We start from the raw sequence: 20832 nt of genomic DNA, 5'->3' as shown, positions 1-20832 counted from the left end.
GCTGCTATATTACCAAATAGCACTGTCATCTTGTATGGTACCAGGTTGGGGCGGTAAGAGAAATCATTTTTAGAACAAGTCAGCAAAATATAATTGGGAAATAACCAGAATTCTGTAAACAGAAGGCAGAAATGCTTGATCTAGTGAGATAGGAGGTAGTAAAATATAAGTAAATATTTGTGGACAAATGGAAAGGAATTATTACAAAAATAACTTGGATGCTTGTTTACACTGATTCCTTAATTATATTCTACCTGGTGGAAATAGGTTAGTCACTAAAATTACTCATTATTCTATCAAGAGGTATGTAACAGGATAAAATGGCCTCTTCCAATCCTAATAATATTGAGGCTTAATCATTATAATCCAATTTCTTACAGTTTACTTTAAAACATTAAGCGGGATGAGGATCCAGAAAACAATGTAAAAGCAGCCACTCTTCTGCTGAGATTTAAATGTTGTACTCTTGGCCTAAATAATACGCTTCCTAATTCATTATAACCCCTTACCTTATAATTTCAGTATACTACTGCAAAATAAATAAGAGAATCATACAGATTCCATAATTGGTTTAAGTCGTTTCTGATAGACTGACAAGCGGTCGTGGCTTTCTCCTCTCTTACATTTGAACCCAAAATGATATTGCCCCGTTTGTTTATGCATACACGAGGCACCGTGGCAAGCTTCTTCATTTGGAATGGAGCCATTTCTACATGTTTGCAAACAATATGCAACCAGTCTTTTGGTTCTCCCATTGTCCTTTGGGAAAAGCGTCTCAGTATCCAGCGACGCTAGCAATTTTTTTTAAAAATGGTCTCACAGTGGATGTCAGCTAATGTTTTAAGGCCCAATCCTACCAAAACCTAGCTCTTGCTAAATGATTATCATACTCCATGCCTAAATAATGTATGTTGGTCACAGCAACTTGACTTTACACCACTCACCCTAACAAAAGGACATAAACTTGGATTTTACCTTGATTTCAGTTTTCCATGGTTATATGTTATGTGATATAATTTATAAAGCACAAAACCACACAAAAGCGTATATCAGTGTTGTGGAAAAAAACAGAACTAGGTAAAATAACAAGCGAAGAGTGGACTTTCACTTACAAAGAAAATAGGTAGGTTTTAGCACATTGTAGACATAATGATGAGTGAGTGTTCGTGGACTCTCAGGATATACACTCCAAAGTTTAGTCTCTAAGAATGAAAAAGAGTGACTTCCAGTTTGAGTGAAGTATACATGTGGAAAAGTCACTAATTGTGTTGACCTATGTGTGGGCTCTCATAATGGTTCATGATGGTTATGTAGAGAGAGAACTTGGATCGCAGGTATATTCGGACAGATTTCTAATGAGGATGGTAGGCGAAGCAGAGGGATTTAAATATGGGCCTATCAAGGGAGTGTGAGAAGACAGACAGCTGCATATTGAATTCTTTGAAGGCTGTAAAGCAAACAAAGTAAGAGACCAAGATCGACTGAGTAGCATTAGTCCAGGCGAGAAAGAATCATAGCCTACTCTACTGGTGGTCAAAACAAGTGACTTTAAAAATGAATTAACTGCTGAAACTGGAGCTGAGGCAGTACGAGATTCAGCTAGCCACCCAACAAAGGAAGATACTGATGGACATTTGCCCGCTACAAGCACCTCAGGTTTATCAGTATTTGATTTTAATGATTTTTCACTTATCCAGAAGACAGCTGCTTTGAGACAGTTTTCATAAATTGTGCGAGCTCCCAAGAGATTGACCATCCAGTCACAGAAGAATCTGCATATTGTAGGCCTATACATTTGCAATAAGCCTGTTACCTGTTCCAAGAAACTGTACATTAATTGTGCATTTCTGGTACTTCTGCAGTAATCCATATCCTAAAAGTGCATGTTATGATGCCTAGTGTTCCCCTACTCACTGTGACGTCCTTGTATCTTCCTTCCTGAGGGTCTATTTAGTTTTCAGATGTAGTCAATATTATGTTTTATGGTGCTCACCCTACTTTCCTTATATACCCTCGCTTAAGGCCATATTTTGTTCTCAGTTTCCTGGAATTTTGAACCAGATTTTCCCTAGGTGATGCTCTCTGCTTAATAGAGGCTCAGTTCTTTCTGTCTAGTTAGAATTCTTGCTTATTCATTATTGCGCTATTATCTTTGCATGTTTGTGTTATGTTCCTTTAGAGCACATGAACATATCAGATTGTTCCCCACCAATATATGCTTGTTCACCTTTGCCCATCTCTTCTTGGTTTGGTGCTAGACATGCATCTCTGTAAAGTATTTGCATTCTTATTTGCATTAAATTCATACTTTTACTGTGTTTCCACCGTTTTTAAAATTTTCAAACCGAAGTATCTGATGAGCTATGGCCTATTAATACGGCTCTCCCTCTGTGTTCTCTTTATTTATGTTTAATATGACACATTTGATAATTTAGTAAGTTAGTTGTAATAGTTAACAAGCACTTCTGCAGAGATCTCAAATCTCAAATGCAAGATTTAAGAAGATATGTTCCCACTAGTACATCAACAACATTTCTAATTAAAGGAATGTATCTGTGCAACAGGCTGCAAATGTGTTTTTAAGGGGCCACAGGTGGCAACAACTTCATTTTCCTAACTGTTTATGGGAACGTTCTACAAAACTTCAGATTTGGAACTTGTTGATGAGTGTCAATGGAACTATAGTATTGTGATTAGCTAAAGGCATTGCCTCACTGTACATATTGTCTTCCTGCAGTTTAGCAATAGTGTTTTTAAATGGATAATTTATTCCACGGCTGTGCTACATGCATCTCAAACATAATTGTCAACATTAATGCCTATTGTCCCTTAGGGCTAGTGTAGCTAAATATCTGGCTGCCACAGCCTGCAGAATAATAAGCAGCATGTCATATCTTCCTACCAAATGAAGCTATAACACATGGTTTTATTGTGTACAAAGGGCATCTTAAGCCACAACGTTGGTGGGTGGGGCACATGGGACCATGAGGATTTGGGATATTCTTGGTAAGCAGAATTGAACCAGTCTTTGGAGAGGAACAGAGAGACAGAAGTGAGCCATGTAGCTGACATTTTGATTGGGCATAGAAATGACTCAGAGATATCTGGTTCTTTAAAGTACATTTTTGAAAGAGGAACTGGGACCTTGTATCTACAAACTTTTGTCTGAAATTTAGGAGACTTCACTAGAGTAGGAGTTTGAGAAGTTTTTTAAAGATGGTGCCAAGTGCTGAGCGTACATGAAAAAGTGCAACGTGTGTAGCTTCATTTTATGGACTTATCCCACTTGGAGTTTTTACTTTGTATGGGGATGTGAAAAAGAAGTATTCAACCACTTGGAGCCTGATCTGGCTACAGCTTCCGGCTTGCTCCCCTAAGGATTTTAGACCTCCAAATATATTTTTAGTTCCAAGTAGAACTTTTTTCAGGGAAAAGCCATTGATTCTTGTCTAACTTTTCCATTTCAAGTTGGCTGCTCTGGTTCATACTCCCTATCTTCTCTAACGTTTGATTAAGGTCAACTAATATGTTGTATCCCACTGCGCTCCATCACTAGCCAGCCACATAAGAAGCAGAGGTCCCAGTCTAGTCCAGCCATTTGAATAACATTGACTTTTGAGTGTATATTGATCCTTATGGAAATGTGTTTGCTTTTTATTAACTCCTTATCCATACATCCCTTTGTGTTTTCATTTTTGAGTCATGGTACTCACTCATGTTCTCTCTTTTTGAAATCATTTGGTTTGGAAATGTTAACTAACATAACTATAGTGCTGTGTTTGGTATTACTGCACATGAATCGCTTGCATTTTTCTTTGAGGAAGGTGTTGATACTTTTGATACATTACTAAGGTTGAGTATCTCTTATATTGAAGCTGCACCCCCTTCCAAATATATACAGTCAGATCTTTTCACATTTCAAGAATATGATGCTATGAGGTGATAATTTCCTCTTTGTAATGAATATCGATGTTGTGCTCCAAGTGAAATGTGATGATGTGATAATCAATTCAAAATATCCAGTCTGTTTCATATATCGGAACCAGTATGCACCGTGCCGTATCGGCGGGCCTATACGCCCAAAAACGATCTCTTAGCGTCCCAATTCCCACCTGAGGTTCAAAATACGAGCGGGAATTGGGACGCTAAGAGATCGTTTTGGGCGTATAGGCCCCGCCGATACAGCACGGTGTATACTGTGTCCGGTATATGAAACGAACTGGATATTTTTAATTGATTATCACTTCATCACATTTCCCTTGGAGTTTATGGATTGTTGTTTGAGGACGTCAAGTTTATCACAAGACTTAGAAGCACAACATCGATATTCATTACAAAGAGGAAATTATCACCTCATAGCTTCATTTTCTTTTACTTTAGCTCCAAGAGTTTTATGAATGCCCTGAAGAAGTTCTGTTCGCAGAAAGAAACACTTCAGCTGTGGCTTAAATATAAAGAAAAATAAAGGCATGTGAAAAGATCTGACTGTATATATTTAGACGGTGGTGCAGCTTCAATGACGGACCCTGTTGACAAGGCTAATGTCCTTGGACAGAGGGCACCTTTGGAGTTGGCACACAGAATTATTTTTTGTGTTTAGCTAATTATTGGTCTATTGTTCTGAGGTTGGTGGTTATTGCAGGAACATTGGTCCACTGTCCAGTTTATATGTGTATTACTAAGGTTGAGCCAGGCATTTCACACAGAAACCAGTTTATCTACTAATAATTAGAATTATTTTCCTTTATGGGAGCTCAACCCCAGCTCATATTAATACTGTGGCCTCTTTTGCCAATGGATTAACTATCTGTTTCCCTACAATATTATGCTTTTTCTCTGTCTGCTAGACAAGGGGTGTTACCTTATGCTTTTGGTCTCTTAGAAGGTGACACTGCGAAAATATACTTGTCAGTTTGTCACTATCAAGCTGGACATGACATCTAAAACAGTCTACAATAAGTGGAAAAACCAAACAAGTACTGTTTGTTTGTATAATGGTTTTGGAAACTGATGGATGGCATGTGTGTTAGTGATTCATATCTAAACTCCAAAAAGTGTATTTTCTAGATTTTTATAGAGTTAGTGGTGGTTAAGATGCTTAATCACTTTGTCAAATGGTGAATTGTTCTTTGAAGGAAGAAACTAAGCTAGTATTGTGTTGGGGTACACCATAACATATGTGCACAGGTATATCAAAAATATTTAAAACATATAATTTATCAAGTATTGAAATACTGCAGGCTAAATTCAGATACTGGACAGCATCACCTTAAATGCATTGTGTGCGTGCCCGGGTCCTTATTATGTAAAGGGCACACTTTCCCTGTTTGCACCTGGAGCACATTAAAACAGGTGTGCCAGGCACAAACAGGGACAGTGCACCCTATAACGTGGATTGAGCTGCCCCCAGGGCAGCCGCGAACTGGCGCTACCCCCAGGGCAACGCAATTCTGTGAAAAAATGGAGCACTGCTTTGAAGCTGCTCCATGTTTTCACCATGCAGGTTGAACCTGCCTGCACTTTTAAATGGGGATTAGAGATCCCTTTGCAGGCGGGTGTAGTAAGTGACATTTAGGTGGGCACCCTGACAGCTTCTTTGCCTATGCACCCCTGTCTGTAATATGGCGCCAGCGCAGAGGCAAAAGGATTCCCTCATTTGCATGGGGCACGCTCCCATGCAAATGATGGAACGCTGTCTGCAGATAGCACTGGCGCTTTATGTGCACCTGTGCTATCAGTATTACAGAAGGGGTCGTACATGCATCTGCAGCCCCTTCGGTAATACCAAAGAGCCCTGGGGGGTGTGCAAAGCTGGCGCAAACGCCTGTTGCCCCCGGGGCACTCTCTATAATACAGCCCCTGGTGTTGTATGTGTTCTTCCACTCATCCCCTTCAGGATACATTGTAGATACAATCCACCCTGTAACTCCACTTTGGTGAAGACCTTTGCAAACTGGAGTTGAACCAAAGCATAGATATCAAAAGAAGAAGGTAATGGGCATTTATTGTAATAATGTTCAGTTCTCAGTAGTCCTTGCATGGTCCCATTTTGTCATGAATGTTCAGATAAATGGAGATTGTAACCCCAGTGCAAAGGTGGAGTTTTATAAAAAGCCTTTATCATGTTTTCTTCCACATATTTTGAATTATCAATATGATCTTGTGAAATGTTTGCATTGGCACCGAGTGTAATGTGTAATTATAGACCCTAGCAGGTAGTAATTGATCCACTCTTTTGTCCGAAATACATCTATGCATTCTGTCTATTCATGTGGTGAGGATGTGTTGGATTTCTAGTCGTTTCAGTAACAGGTAAATTGTAACTCATTTACACTTGGTGTAATGAAAATGGCAATTACCCAAAAATCCAGTTAATCTAAGGATTGTGAACCATGGTGTGCCTAAGAAATTATGTAAGTTCAGTATGCCTTTTTGTTTATTAAGTGTTATGCATTCCGGGTGGCACAAAGATTAAATTATAAAGTATGCTTTTTAAGTAAAATCTGTGTTATCTACAGCTGAAATGCTAGTAGGCGTTGCCGGAAAAGGGTTTGGGGGGAATCGGCGTAGACACTTCATATTGTATACTGGTTCAACTTGCACATCATACACACAAAGAGTGACATGAAGAATGCTTGCAAAGAGTCTAACCACTGGCAATTGCTCAGGGTTGCAGTTCACCCCATCGTTTTTCATCTACAATGCCACTCTAGACAGTATAGGTCAAAATCGGTCTTAGGTTGCTTGTGTTCCGGGTTGGATTGGACCTGACTTAGCAGTTCAGGTTGGACTGTTCCTACTGGAGCAGGACCAAGGTTGATTTGCATATGGCTGGGTATAATCTGAGGTGGCATAATGGGAACAAAATTAGTAGACTGGGATGCGGCTTGAATAATTCCAAGTGGCTGAGATTAATTCAAGCATTCCATGCATCACTTTTTTTGTATTGGTCAATTTGTACATCAACAACCTACTTATTGGAGGTGTCCGGTGTTTGACTAAAGTTATGGCAGGTGCAATTCTCAGCAAAAAATTCACTGCATGTTCATCATACTTACAGACTACTAAATCACAATTAAGTTGCAAAATCTGAGCAGAGGCACTTAAAAATCCCTGCCATGAGATAGATTTCAGTCCACAGTAGTGCCTAGAGGCACATTAGAAAAGGTCCTGTTTAATTAGGAAAAACTGAAGAAAATGACACAGAACATGCAGCTTAGAAATATTACAAATACCCTGTTTTAGGTTCTCTTAGTGGTAAGGACTGATTTATCAAGATGAAAGTATGTATGCTTTTGTTATTATGTCACTTATTCCAAAGTATTCCTAGGTGTCAGTATAAAGTGTACACACGTATCCAAATATGCTACTATATTCGCACTTTCACTTAGGAAAAATAACCGATCCAAACTATTAACAATCTTTGTATTTTCTTTGCAGCGAACAGTCAAAATTCTGGAGAAGGAAATAGCTCTCCTGAAGCAGGAACTGGTCAAACATGATATTATAGTAAGGAATAGCTTTTATATTATTTTATTTACAATCACAATTATTTTGTAATCTGTGGGAACAGCTGTGGATCGTGGATCATGTTCTAGAGCAGAGACCTGGCGCTTTTGGGATCCTTCATTAACTCTATATGGTGTGATGCACTCATCGTGTCTCCAGGTACCATACTATAAACACGTATCGACAAAGCCAATAGGTTTCACCTAAGTGCGATCTATTGGCTTTGCCAATGTTTCTTAGCCATATTGCAACATGGCTGAAAGTAATAAAGAAAAACTCTATAACACAGCCAGCATTGACCTCGTCATAGCGCATCTATTTTTTTAATTTCAGTCATGCTGCACTGAAGCCAACGCTGTTGTACAATATGGCTAAAAAAACAATGACAACGCCAATAGCTCTCACAAAGGTGGGACCTATTGCCTTGGCTAATGCTTGTTTCTTCTTGGGGTCCATGACTGTGCTGCCCATGCTTTAGAAATAATTCCTTCTCATCCAGCCACTTATGAACGTGCAGGTCTGGGGAGGGGAAAGGGGTTTTACTCTCTGCTGGCTCCTTGCCCTTGAAGGGAACAGTGAAGGAGGAGTGCGTGATGAACTTTCCCCGGGCTCCAGTCAGCGCAAGCCAACTCCTGTTGCAGCTTCTTGCAGTTCATATTGCCTGTGGCAGGTGGAACTTAACAATATTAGCTAAATTCCAGCTGAATACATGGATGCTACAGCAGTTCCTGCAGCATTGTGACATGCATTATCCAAACTAATTGGGCCACTGGATGCTGTAGACGTTCCTGCAGCCATGGGGCATACAATGTTCAGTTGGAGGTGAGGTGGGGGCTCCCGATACCACACAAACTCTTACTCTGCCCAGGAAATGTCATCACACCACAGCAGCTCAAGTGGTTTTCAGGCAGGCAGGCTGTACAATGCCATAACAGTACCTAATGTGTTCAGGCGGGGTGGCTGGGGCACAGGGTAATGTCAAAGTGGATGCACCCTGGCAGAGCAGCCCTGCAGCTCTTGTGCATGCAGTGTTCGTGACACCCCTACACCATGGGGAGAGCAATCTGCATTCCGCCCATAAACGCTCTCACTTTGAAGTCTACCTAAAGCATATTAAGCACCAGGCTCCCTCAAAGACACAGCCTGACATTTGGCCTCAGTCTTTGAATGCACAGTCAATGTGACGAGATGAGAACAACATTTACAGGCCTGTTTACAGATAGGGAGCACTCTGATCGATACTGCTAAAAAAGATTTTGACATGTGAGGGATGAAGTGAACATGGTGAATCTAAGCCAGCAAATGAAAAATCAGTAAAACATGAGTCACAAACCAAAAAGCCAATGGCAAGCAATGGTCTGAGTGCATTTCCAGGTCGACTATTGAAACTCCCCAAGATGTCTTTCTTATACCACAGAGCTGTGCTGTCAGGTAGGCTGCGACCTAAAAAGAGAATTCTCTTGTAAACATAAGTGAAATTGAATATGCAGTCACTAAGGCACTTTCACCATTCGAGCCACCACCTGCTCGATATCCCCCTGATTTAAATAGGAATCCTCTGCTTTAACATAGATTTTCTAGGTTAACGTTTCATGACCCTGAGTAACTTCCACACAGAGGATTTGCATTTAAACGTGGGGTTTTCCTATGTCAGAACTGTCCCTATGTAGGGCGGTTACTTGTACGTTGAGCATGACATTTTTTTTTTATGAGGTCTCTCTCTTTTTCCATTCTCCTTCACTCGCTTTTTCCTCCAACCTTATTCTTCCTCTTGCAATTTTTTTTGTACTTTCCCTCCTGGTACTGCTCTGTCACTGTCTCCTTGTTTTCTCCCCTTGTAGTGATTTTAATCAGTCTCTCCATTCATCTCTATATTGTTCTCCCCTCTAACCAAAATTCTTACTTGTATTCCTTCTCACTTTTTCTCTCTCCCATTCTACCATCTTTTGATCTTTGTGTCTCTCTCCGTCTTTTCCTTCTCTCTGTTTCCTCCTGTCTTCTTCTGTCTCTCATCATTCCCTTTTAGGGTAGCCTGTTACTCTCCTGCTCTCTTGTGGTCACTTTTTATTCAACTTTCTCACCCACTTCACACCCCAATGTGAATATCCTCTCATTCTTTGGTAACGCGGTTTGTTTGTATCCTTCCCCTTCCCAGGTGAACCGCACCCTTGTGAGTTACGAGCAGTTAAACGAGTCCCAGATCGCAGACATTAAGACGCAGGTGCACCGTTATCTGGACGGGTCCCTCGACGAGATTGACGTGAGTATCCTACTCGGAATTACTGCCTCACGAGTAACCACTCTTAAATTAAGGCGTCGTTTTCCAGAATATTACACATATTGGCTGTTATGGCACACCCTCCCCGCAGGAGGCACAGGCAATGACCTCACACAACTGGGCAGACAGTTTAACACGAGCTTTATTTAAATCCCAGCCCAGGGCTTCAGCATGGTGAAACGGTGTTTGATAAAAGATACAAACTCACAGATACTAAAACGAACGGAATTCAACTCCTACTTGCTTTAAAAAGGCGTGTAGGTTCTTTTATTCGTCGGGCTTGCCAAACTGCAACATAGACAGGGTCAGTCGGGCCAGCATGGAAACTCTGTAACCAGCTCAACGCGCAGTAATCGCCACTGTCCAGCCACGCTTGGCTGGCGGCCGCTGCTGCAGTTATGTAACTAAATAGCAGGAAACCGTGATATGGGCAACAAAGTTGCCATTACCAATTGCGGGCAGAGAGTAATGCTTCGGTTGTTCTACTATTGGAAGCCACTTCTTTGTGATGCATCGTGCAACATGAGGCCGTGATTGAGTTTGCAGGTTGTCTTTGCTTTTCATGGTGGTAAAATGTGTCCTCTCCTCCACTCCAGCCATAGTAGCTTTCCTCTGCATGTAAAAGTGCACACAGCAGTGCCCGTTCTGTTCCCAAAGTTTTACCACCTACTGCCCTCTGACGTACTACAGGCAGCTGCAGCATAGCAGGGTTTAGGACAGTAAGGTGTTCCTGGTCAGTTGGTACCAGAATAAAGGTCTGGTGGCCTTGTTTTCTGGTCGTTTCTGCTACATGTGTGCAAGCACGTGCAACAGAAGCGTACTTACTCTGCTGCTCCTGACGTCCAGGCTACAAGCGATCCTAAGCACCGCTTGTAAAACTGCATCTGGTCTGTGAGTGATTCAAGCACATACAGCCCCGAAACACTACTCAGCAAGTTACTTCTGACAAATAATTATGTGGACTCTCCAACCTGCATGCTTGAGAGTGTGAGTCACCACAAACTGAGTGATTGGGTGATGAAGAAAGGGAGTTATGGCGCGATTCAACCTTATTCCATCAAGCAGTTGTGTATCTAGAATTTTTTTTATAAGGGTGGGCTGGCATAAGGCTATATATGAAACTAGTGGGGCCACCAAGGATGGGCAATCGAGAACAACTCATGCACTCGTGTCTATGGTAACAAGTATTTAGGTAGTAAAAGGTTGTCCTCAGCTGAAGCTACACATAATGTTTTAATATCTGATTTAATGAGAGTAGTAAGGTTCATTTTACGTGCATGTGCGCAATCCCAAAGTCTTTTCGTTTCTCGCTGTGTTTCTGCGACTATTGTATCGCACAGAGGAATTCAGATATTGGTGCTACATGAGGACCACCAGGCTCACCACATCTGCCCATCCACCTACCTTCCTTCACAATCCTCATAAACTCTCATTAGTTCCAAATCTGTCCACGTCATGATCTCAAAATTACACATGGGTGTGTGTGAGTGAATGCACACGCGTGCATGTGTGTGCCTATCTGTCCACAAGACCCCCATTCTGTCAATTTCCTTCATGTCTTCAACACTGTGCACACATCCCAAGTAGGTCTTTGCTCTTGCACTGCGACTAAATTCTACAATGAGACCTTGTTATGTAGATATGGCAGACCCAGTTAGACTCACCAACTCCTTGCCTGTTGTAGCCTCCAAGACCCAATTTAGTCTCAACGTGTATCTTTGTCCTGTACATTAAATCTGCCACTGTGTAGTATGTGTCCTACGTGTCTTGGTACTTGATTTTTTATATATATATATATATATATATTCACTGAAAAAACCATAGGTTATAGACCATATGTAGTTAGGGATTAGCATTTAAAAAACCTTATTTTACTCACACAAAACCATTGAAATTCCATATATAGTTAGTTGCACTAACTATATATCGCGCACCCGCCATCCACTGCTGATGATGTCACATATTACATCATTCATGACATGGTCAGTGACATCACTGATGACATCACTGATGACATCTCAAATGACATCACTGATGACATCATCCAGTGACTGTGTGTTTCTGTAAAGTTTAAATATGTTTTACATATTGAAGAATGAGTAGATGTAGAAGTGTCTGGATGAAGGATTTAGTAGGTGCGTGACTGACTGTATGAGTGAGTGATTAAATGTGTCTCACTGAGTGCATGGGTTAGTGACTAAACTGTCTTAATTTGTGCATCATTATGTCTGTTGTTCTGTAAACTGCTGCATGTGTTGATCAGTAGCTATATGAGTAACTATATGGGTTATTGATTGATTGCCCAAGTATTTGTATGGGAGACTGAGTGTGTGTGTGGCTGGCTGGGAGGTGTGTGACTCTGTGCAGATCAATGTGTACTTGTATCAATGATTGTATAAGAGAGTAAGTATGTGTTAGTATATGTTTCAAAATGTAAGGTGCTCTATGTTTAACTGTATAGATTAGAAAATGGAAGTGTGATTGATTATTTACAGGACTGACTAGGTGTGTGAGTAACTCCATGGATGAGTGACAGAGTCTGAGAGTCTGTATAGGTGTATGAGTGCATATGATAGTGTTGTAAAGATGAGTGATTGTATGTATGAATGATTGTATGGGTAAATGAGTGAATGTGTGTGTAAACATAGGAATCACTGAGTGCGTATGTAGTAACTAGTATTGGTGTGTCAATGGTTTCAAAAATTATACTCTGTATTTAACACTGGGTGTAACAGAGGTTATATTAAAGTGTGAGGAGATGCATTGTATTGTCACATGAATGATATCATCAGTGATGTGGTCATTGATGTCAAATGAGATGTCATCAGTGATGTCATCAGTGATGTCATTTGAGATGTCATCAGTGATGTCATTTGAGATGTTATCAGTGATGTCATTTGAGATGTCATCAGTGATGTCATCAGTGATGTCATTTGAGATGTCATCAGTGATGTCATCAGTGATGTCACTGACCATGTCAAGAATGATGTAATATGTGACATCATCAGCAGTGGATTGCGGGTGCGCGATATATAGTTAGTGCAACTAACTATATATGGAATTTCAATGGTTTTGTGTGAGTAAAATAAGGTTTTTTAAATGCTAATCCCTAACTATATATGGTCTATAACCTATGGTTTTTTCAGTGAATTTTCAAGGTTTTTTAAATGCTAATTCCTAACTATATATGGTCTCTAACCTATGGTTTTTTCAGTGAATTTCAATGGTTTTTTAATAGCAAATATCATAAGCTGTCGAATGTCAAGTACGTGGTAAGTAAAAACATTTTCGTGTTTATGCACACTGATCCGCTTTGAATGCTGCCCCCCCTCCCCCTCATTTCTATTAGGAGTACTCTCTCTTTGCAGATAGTGAAGGGTATTTAACGCAGGCCTTTGCCCCCGTTGTAATCCGTCGTGCCTGCTTCTCTCTCCATTTGATTGATTGTTATCCAAGCATTTACTGTTTTAGAATTGGTTCTCTTTGGTTCATTCTCTATTTACAAACAAGCACAGAATCGCAATACTCTGTTTAGTCTTTGCAGATAGTGAAAAATCGTGTAAAAAAACAAAAGGAATCGAGCAAAATCAGTAGGCCACTAATGGGATCTCTTTTTGACCTCGCTAAAATAGAAACATTAGGAACAACCCCTCATGAGAAATACGAAACTAGTGAGATGAACTGAGCTCCACGCCATGATGGCTGCAAGACAGCTCGGCTCCGCCACCCACCCCGCCCAAAATAACGATAAACTCTATGCAAATATTACAAATATATACAACACACCAGCAAAGTAACAGGGTAAAACATTTTATTAAATAACTATTTACATAACTATTTTATACTTTTTGTTGCCCGATCCGGCTAGCTCAATCGATCGAGCATGAAACTCATGCACTCTGATAATTCAAAGTTTTGAGGAGTGCTTGTAACACTGTCTGAAGCCTATTTGCACTTGCTACAGCTTCACTATTCTCAATGTAAGTGGGGGCTGTTTGAGGACGTGACTGCATTTGAAAACAATGTGATGCGGTGCCACCCTGAACCGCTTGACGGAGGCCCCCGAGGGACGGTGTCATGGCGCGGACTCGGAGGGGGCGCTTGGCTCCGGCCCCCTCCGCAAGTCGTGTTGCCCTGGTGTGGCCTGAGATCGCCCCCGACATAGATGGCCGGCTCCCGGGGTCAAGCGGAACTTTTTGCCTTTTGGTGACTCTTCCATTCTTGACCTTGTCCCACAATCCGTTTCACCTAAAGACACGCTGTAGTGGGGCGCCCCTTTACCGTTTCAGTTGCCATTCCGCCCGCTTTTGCTACACTGTGCCTCTTCCGCTATTCAGCTGTTTACCGCCTGCTCTTTTGACTACAGCGTCTCGCTCACCATGTACTTGAGTTGCTCCCGCTCTTGCGGTGCAGCGATAGGCGGCTGCCACAGGACTCTCAAAATGTCGGCCGGCTCTTCAGATTTGGGCGTGGTCCACTAAAATGGGCCTGCAACACCTTGGAACTCGGACGCTTGTCTGCTAGGTCTTGGACCCCACTCTCGAAAGCGTCCCCTCAGCCTTGAAGATTCTACAAAAGTCTTGGGGGCCCCCGACTCCCGCAGTCTTCTGGTGGGGAGCGGCTAGCATGATTGCTCGTGGAATGGCCACGACGGAGCTACGAAATGGTGGTGCTCTCATGCTAACGCCAGCTTCAGTCTGAAACATCCAGAAACACTGCAGACTACCAATTCGATCAGTTCCGGTAGCGCCCCAACGTGACCCGGTAGAGAAGAACTTGCCCTCCCCTCTTTGACTGATGGTTCTTGTTGCCCGTCCCTTCTGTTGTCATTTAACAGAACTATTTAGCCTGCTGAAAGGGGTTGTGTTCCGACCGCTGGTTGGTGGAGACATTTTGACTATATTCTGGACCTGCGTTGTCACGTAATGCGTCATATGACGCGCCGCGTTAGCGCATCCGGAAGTGCTCCGGTGCGCGAAGCGCAGCTTCCCGGAAGCGATCTGGGGCGCGGCGCGCAGCGCGTAACGTAAGCATAACAGGTCATGTGACTTGTTAATAAAACTTTTCATTGGTTCATTTTACTTTTCTTATTCTAATGATGAAAGGCTTGGTCATATGACCTAAAAATTACGCTTTTTATTACTTTCGAACATTATTTTTTCTTAAACATATGTTATAATGTTCCAGGCTAATGTACTTTCCCGGAAAATTTACAACTGTCCTGCAAGTAAAATATATTCCTTTTTCGAGAAAAAGGGTGTTTCTTCGTCCCATGACGGAGCCGTTGAGCAAAAGAGGCTCGGCCTGCTGTCTTAGTCGCCGATACGCCTGAATATCAGATTCTTATCGATCACTTTATGTTGCAGAAGTAGAAACACAACAGCCCTTGACCATTTATCTTTACTGCGTTCCTGCGTATTATACCTTTTACCCTTCATGTAATTGGACTGCTTTATTTCACTTGCCTTTTACTGATTCTAAAACAGTGACTATTATTAAAAACTTTACCAATGTAAATACTACTACCATGTTTTCTTTTAAAAACCTTTATTGTGAAAATGTCAGTATACAAATACGGGCCTATAACCACGTGGGCCGGCCACGGAGCAAACTGTAATCATGTATGATGAGTAGACATTTACACTGTAGAGGAACGTAACGGGCGGGCCATTAGGTTGCAAGAACTAAGGTGTCTAACAGTTGCGGAATCGGTGGACGTACATTTTATAATTAAAATACGACAGAGCCAGTTACAATAAAATTATCTAGATATACATTTGCGGGCAAGTACCATGGGTGACGTTAATTCGAACTTTCAATAGTACAGTAATCAATAACGCATCAGAACTTAATATCAATAGGGATGTCGAAATATTCAATCAATTCTCGTCCCCGCCCGCCATGTGCTTCAAAACTGCATACGTATCTCGTGATTTCAAGGTTCAGCAACCAGTACACAACAAGGAGTTACGAGTCCCATTTATTCCGGCGCCATTTTGGGCGAGGACGGGCAGGTCCAGGATATAGTCAAAATGTCTCTACCAACCATCGACTATGATGATGTTCATATGCTGTATTTATTAGAGTAACACTCATCTGTCCACATGAAATTAATTTGCCACAATCTAAACATGTCATTTTAATCTTTCCAAAGTTCTTCTAAATATTTGGGACCGTTTCCCTTGCCTCTGATGCTGTCAGTGCCACTTCTTTGGTGAATGTACTGGCAGGTCGGGGGTTCTCCTCCAAATCTCTCTTTTGTGCAGCACTATAATTAATCGGTGCCACCTCTCCATATGACGATGCATGGTATAGTTACCATAACTATATTTTTTTTCGGTTCCTCTGGAGAGTACATCGTGGCAGATGAGGCAGGTAACGTACCGGGCATTTACCTTTTTTGCATGTAGAGGAAAGGAAAAAAAATTCGAGCGTCCGAGTTCTAAGGTGTCCCAGGGCCATTTTAGTGGACCAGGCCCAAATCCAAAGAACAGGCCGCCATTTTGAGAGTCCTGTTGCAGCCGCCTGTCGCTGTAGCATCAAGAGCGGCCGAAACTCAGCTGAATGGCAACTGAAACGGTAAAGGGGCGCCCCACTACAGCAGACGAGCCTCCACCTGGGAAGGCCCGTTCACGCCGCCTCCCCCCCCCCCCTTCGGGCACCCCACGCCGTTATTCGGAGCAGGATTGTAGGATGGCCACACCAGTGCGGCAATTTGCTAGACACCACCTCGGTGCCAACCGAATCTCAGCGCCTTGTGGTGTCTTCTATTCAGAAAACATTGTTGTGCTGCCTTCGGCCTATTCGCCGCAAGTGCGCACGCAACTCAGCTGCATAGCGAGTGAAACACCAAGGGGCGCCCCACTGCAGCCGAGGAACCTTCATCTTGGGGGCGACGCACAGCATCACATTGCTTTCCAATGCAGTCAGATCCTCAAACAACCCCCACTGACTGACGCGAACTCACAGGCCAACGGAGCGCCCCACGCCGACTTTCGGGGCAGCATTGTAGGATGGCCACACAAGTGCGGCAACTTGCTAGACACCACCTCGTTGCCATCCGGATCTTGGCGCGTTGCGCTGCCTTTGGCCCTATTCGCACATCGGTCCGCTACTGACGCCATCTCACAGGCCAACGGGGCGCCCCACGCCGACTTTCAGCATTGTAGGATGGCCACACCAGTGCGGCAACTTGCTAGACACCACCTCGGTGCCATCCGGATCTTGGCGCGTTGTGCTGCCTTCGGCCTATTCGCACATCGGTCCGCTACTGACGCCATCTCACAGGCCAACGGGGCGCCCCACGCCGACTTTCAGCATTGTAGGATGGCCACACCAGTGCGGCAACTTGCTAGACACCACCTCGGTGCCATCCGGATCTTGGCGCGTTGTGCTGCCTTCGGCCTATTCGCACATCGGTCCGCTACTGACGCGAACTCACAGGCCAACGGGGCGCCCCACGCCGACTTTCAGCATTGTAGGATGGCCACACCAGTGCGGCAACTTGCTAGACACCACCTCGGTGCCATCCGGATCTTGGCGCGTTGTGCTGCCTTCGGCCTATTCGCACATCGGTCCGCTACTGACGCGAACTCACAGGCCAACGGGGCGCCCCACGCCGACTTTCAGCATTGTAGGATGGCCACACCAGTGCGGCAACTTGCTAGACACCACCTCGGTGCCATCCGGATCTTGGCGCGTTGTGCTGCCTTCGGCCTATTCGCACATCGGTCCGCTACTGACGCCGCCTCACGTGCCAACGGATTTTCTACGCTTTTTATACCCTATGCCGCATAACAGGTCATGTGACTTGTTTATAAAACTTTTCATTGGTTCATTTTACTTTTGGTTTCCTAATGATGGAAGGCTTGATCATATGACCTAAAAATAACACTTTTCATTGGATGAAACCTTTTTTTTTTTCCCAAACGATGAAAGCCCCACCTTGTTTCTGGATGTTTCAGACTGAAGCTGGCGTCAGCATGAGAGCACCACCATCTCGTGGCTCCGTCGTGGTCATTCCGCGAGCAATCATGGCAGCCGCTCCCCACCGGAAACCTGCAGGAGTCGGGGGCCCCCAAGACTTTTGTAGAATCCTCAAGGCTGAGGGGACGCTTTCGAGAATGGGGTCCAAGACCTAGCAGACAAGCGTCCGATTTCCAAGGTGTCCCAGGGCCATTTCAGTGGACCAGGTCCAAAAAGGAAAGAGCCTGCCGCCATTTTGAGAGTCCTGTGGCAGCCGCCTATCGCTGCACCGCAAGAGTAGGCGCAACTCAGCTGAATGGCGGATTTTGACACAGTGTACCAAAAGCGGGAGGAATGGCAACTGAAACGGTAAAGGGGCGCCCCACTACAGCAGACGAGCCTCCACCTGGGGAGGCCCGTTCACGCCGCCTCACCCCCCCCCCCCCCGGGGCGCCCCACGCCGTTATTCGGAGCAGCATTGTAGGATACCAAAACCAGTGCGGCAACTTACTTGACATCACCTGGGTGCCATCCACATCTGAGCGCGTTCTGCTGCCTTGGGACTATTCGCACAACAGACCGCTACTGACGAGCCACCCCCCGGGACGCCCCACGCCGTTATTCGGAGCAGCATTGTAGGATACCCAAAACCAGTGCGGCATCCAGGCAACATCACCTGGGTGCCGTCCAGAACTCAGGACGTTGTGCTGCCTTGGGACTATTCGCACAACCGACCGCTACTGACCATTGTTCCTTCTTTTTTCCTAAAAATGTTTAAATGTTTTTACTGTTTTTGTTGCGTTGTTTATATTTATAAGTTATTAAAGTTTTATAATCCTACTACTTTGTTGGAGTGCTATATATTTTTAATGTGACACATAATTGTAAAAACTTTGATGTACAAAGAGGCATCCCTGGAATCTTCCGCTTCAGGCTCGGTCCCCTCCCCAATCACAATACAGGATGGTTTTCAGATAGTAGGAACGCGTGTGGTGTGACGGATCTCATCGGGTGGGGGCCTTGATCTACTGTAACTCCTTTGAAGAGGGGTGATTCTTTACAGCTGGGGCCATAAAGTACATCTGCAGGGCTACCTGATAGCCTGGGACCGGCCTGGACAATCGGACACAGAGGAAGAGGAGTGTCAGAGGGTGCGGTAGTGAATAGGGCGAAAGGGAGGTGTCGGGCGGGCACAGAGTGTGATTCTCAGGGAAGAGCAGCGCAGATGGGGGGAGGTTTATTGCCCATGCATAAGACAGAGAGCGGGGGTGACCAGTGCCTGGGGGAGATGCTTGCGAGGGTGGGGAGCCATGCTAAGGATCGACAGCGTGCAGAGAGTGGGTCTGGTCAAGGCATCTAAAATGGCTGCCGTGCACGACAAAAGTGTGGCATTTGAAAAAAGGCAAGATGGCGCAGACAATGTTTTTCAACACTTCCTGATTTCCTTCGAATCGAACGTTAACAGACGTTATCTCTCCCACACTACCGGTCCCCCTGGGCTTAAACGCCGAGATGGTAGGGACTGCATCCCGTGGAGATAGGCCGAGACGTCACTCAGCAGAAAAAAAAGTAAAAAAAAGTCTATAAACATACAATAAGTTAAAAGTCAATCATTCTTGTTTCCTTGTAGTACGCTCCCCAGTCCGCTTCCCGTTACGCTAACCGGGCGCACCCCACCAAAAAAAACGATATATATATTTTTTTTTTTGCCCCGCGGAGCCCTTTTAAAGCCTCCACATCAAACCTATGGGGTCAGGGAGGATCTACTATGCCCCCTTATGGTCATTTGCCCCTTCGCTTTGGCCTCCTCTTGTCTCTCGATCCTACCAAGAGACAAGATGGCGGCCGCTCCGTACTGTTTGGAATGTTTATAGACACCGGAGAGCCAATCAGCTTCGCTTCGCAAAGCTCCGTAACGCGAAAAGTACGCGAAACGGAGCGCTACCCGGGACGCTGTCACAGATATATATCTTTTTTTAAACGTTAATTTCTCAAAATCCACTGAAGCACATATATTGAGACCCAGCAAAGGCACATCGGGCTACCGGTCCCTACAATTTTGCCAAGTTTCATGCAAATCCATTCACCCGTTCGATTTTTTTTTTTTTGCCCCGCGGGGCCCTTTTAAAACCTCCACATCAAACCTAGGGGGTCAGGGACGATCTACTATGCCCCTTTATGGTCATTTGCCCCTCCGCTTTGGCCTCCTCTTGTCTCTCGATCCTACCGAGAGACAAGATGGCGGCCGCTACGGACTGTTTGGAATGTTTACAGACGCCGGAGAACCAATCAGCTTCGCTTCGCAAAGCTCCGTAACGCGAAAAGTACGCGAAGCGGAGCGCTGCCCGGAGCGCTGTCACAGATATATATCTTTTTTTTAACGTTAATTTCTCAAAATCCACTGGAGCACATATATTGAGACCTAGCAAAGGCACATCGGGCTACCAGTCCCTACAATTTTGCCAAGTTTCGTGCAAATCCATTCAGCCGTTCGAGCTAAAAGTGAGTCCAACCGCCCTATGGAAATTAACATGGGAAAAACGCGTTTTGGGACCCCCCTTTTTTCTCGGCCCCCCCTTGACGAACCCCCCCCAAATTTTCAGGGGCTGCTCAGAAACAAAATGTTCCATTTTCCTGAAAATTTCAGCCAATTCCGTCCACAAACGCCAAAGTTATTAGACATAGAATTTTCAAAAATCCCATAGAGAAAAAATCCTAACTATATATACCTACTGGCGACCGCCAGTAGGTAATATATATATATATATATATATATATATATGTTCAGGTACAAAACTGAATATTTGAGTCAAACATAGGAGTCATTAGGCCCACCTAGCTTTCATATTTTCCTACCTCCTATAATCTCATAGACTATATTCCCCACCTATACTTGTGCTCTAACATCACAGTAACACTTTATATCCAGAGGTGTGTGTGCACACATGTGTTAAGGCACTGATTGTGCATGTTTTCCAGCCACCTAAAACACTATCTGAAGTCACCAGTCTTTTATTTGCTCTTGCAGTATTGTTACATTTTATATAGAGGCATAACTATGTCGCTATTTAAGGTCAGTT

The 20832-nt window shown here is 43.7% G+C and overlaps 1 protein-coding gene across 3 annotated transcripts in view; it reads left to right on the top strand.

Annotated features, from left to right (window-relative positions):
* KIF9 (kinesin family member 9) overlaps nucleotides 1–20832 on the top strand; it is a 691235-nt gene that overhangs the window by 209054 nt on the left and 461349 nt on the right. For all 3 annotated transcript variants that reach the window (XM_078664229.1, XM_078664228.1, XM_078664230.1), the window contains 2 exons: nucleotides 7441–7509; nucleotides 9665–9769. In XM_078664229.1, the coding sequence (XP_078520355.1) occupies nucleotides 7441–7509; nucleotides 9665–9769 (174 nt within the window). The remainder of the gene's footprint in view (nucleotides 1–7440; nucleotides 7510–9664; nucleotides 9770–20832) is intronic.

This window comes from Lissotriton helveticus, chromosome 10, assembly GCF_964261635.1.
Source record: "Lissotriton helveticus chromosome 10, aLisHel1.1, whole genome shotgun sequence".
Classification (NCBI taxonomy): domain Eukaryota; kingdom Metazoa; phylum Chordata; class Amphibia; order Caudata; family Salamandridae; genus Lissotriton; species Lissotriton helveticus.
The sequence above is the reverse complement of the archived record's forward strand: the minus strand, read 5'-3'. Positions and strand labels throughout refer to the sequence as shown.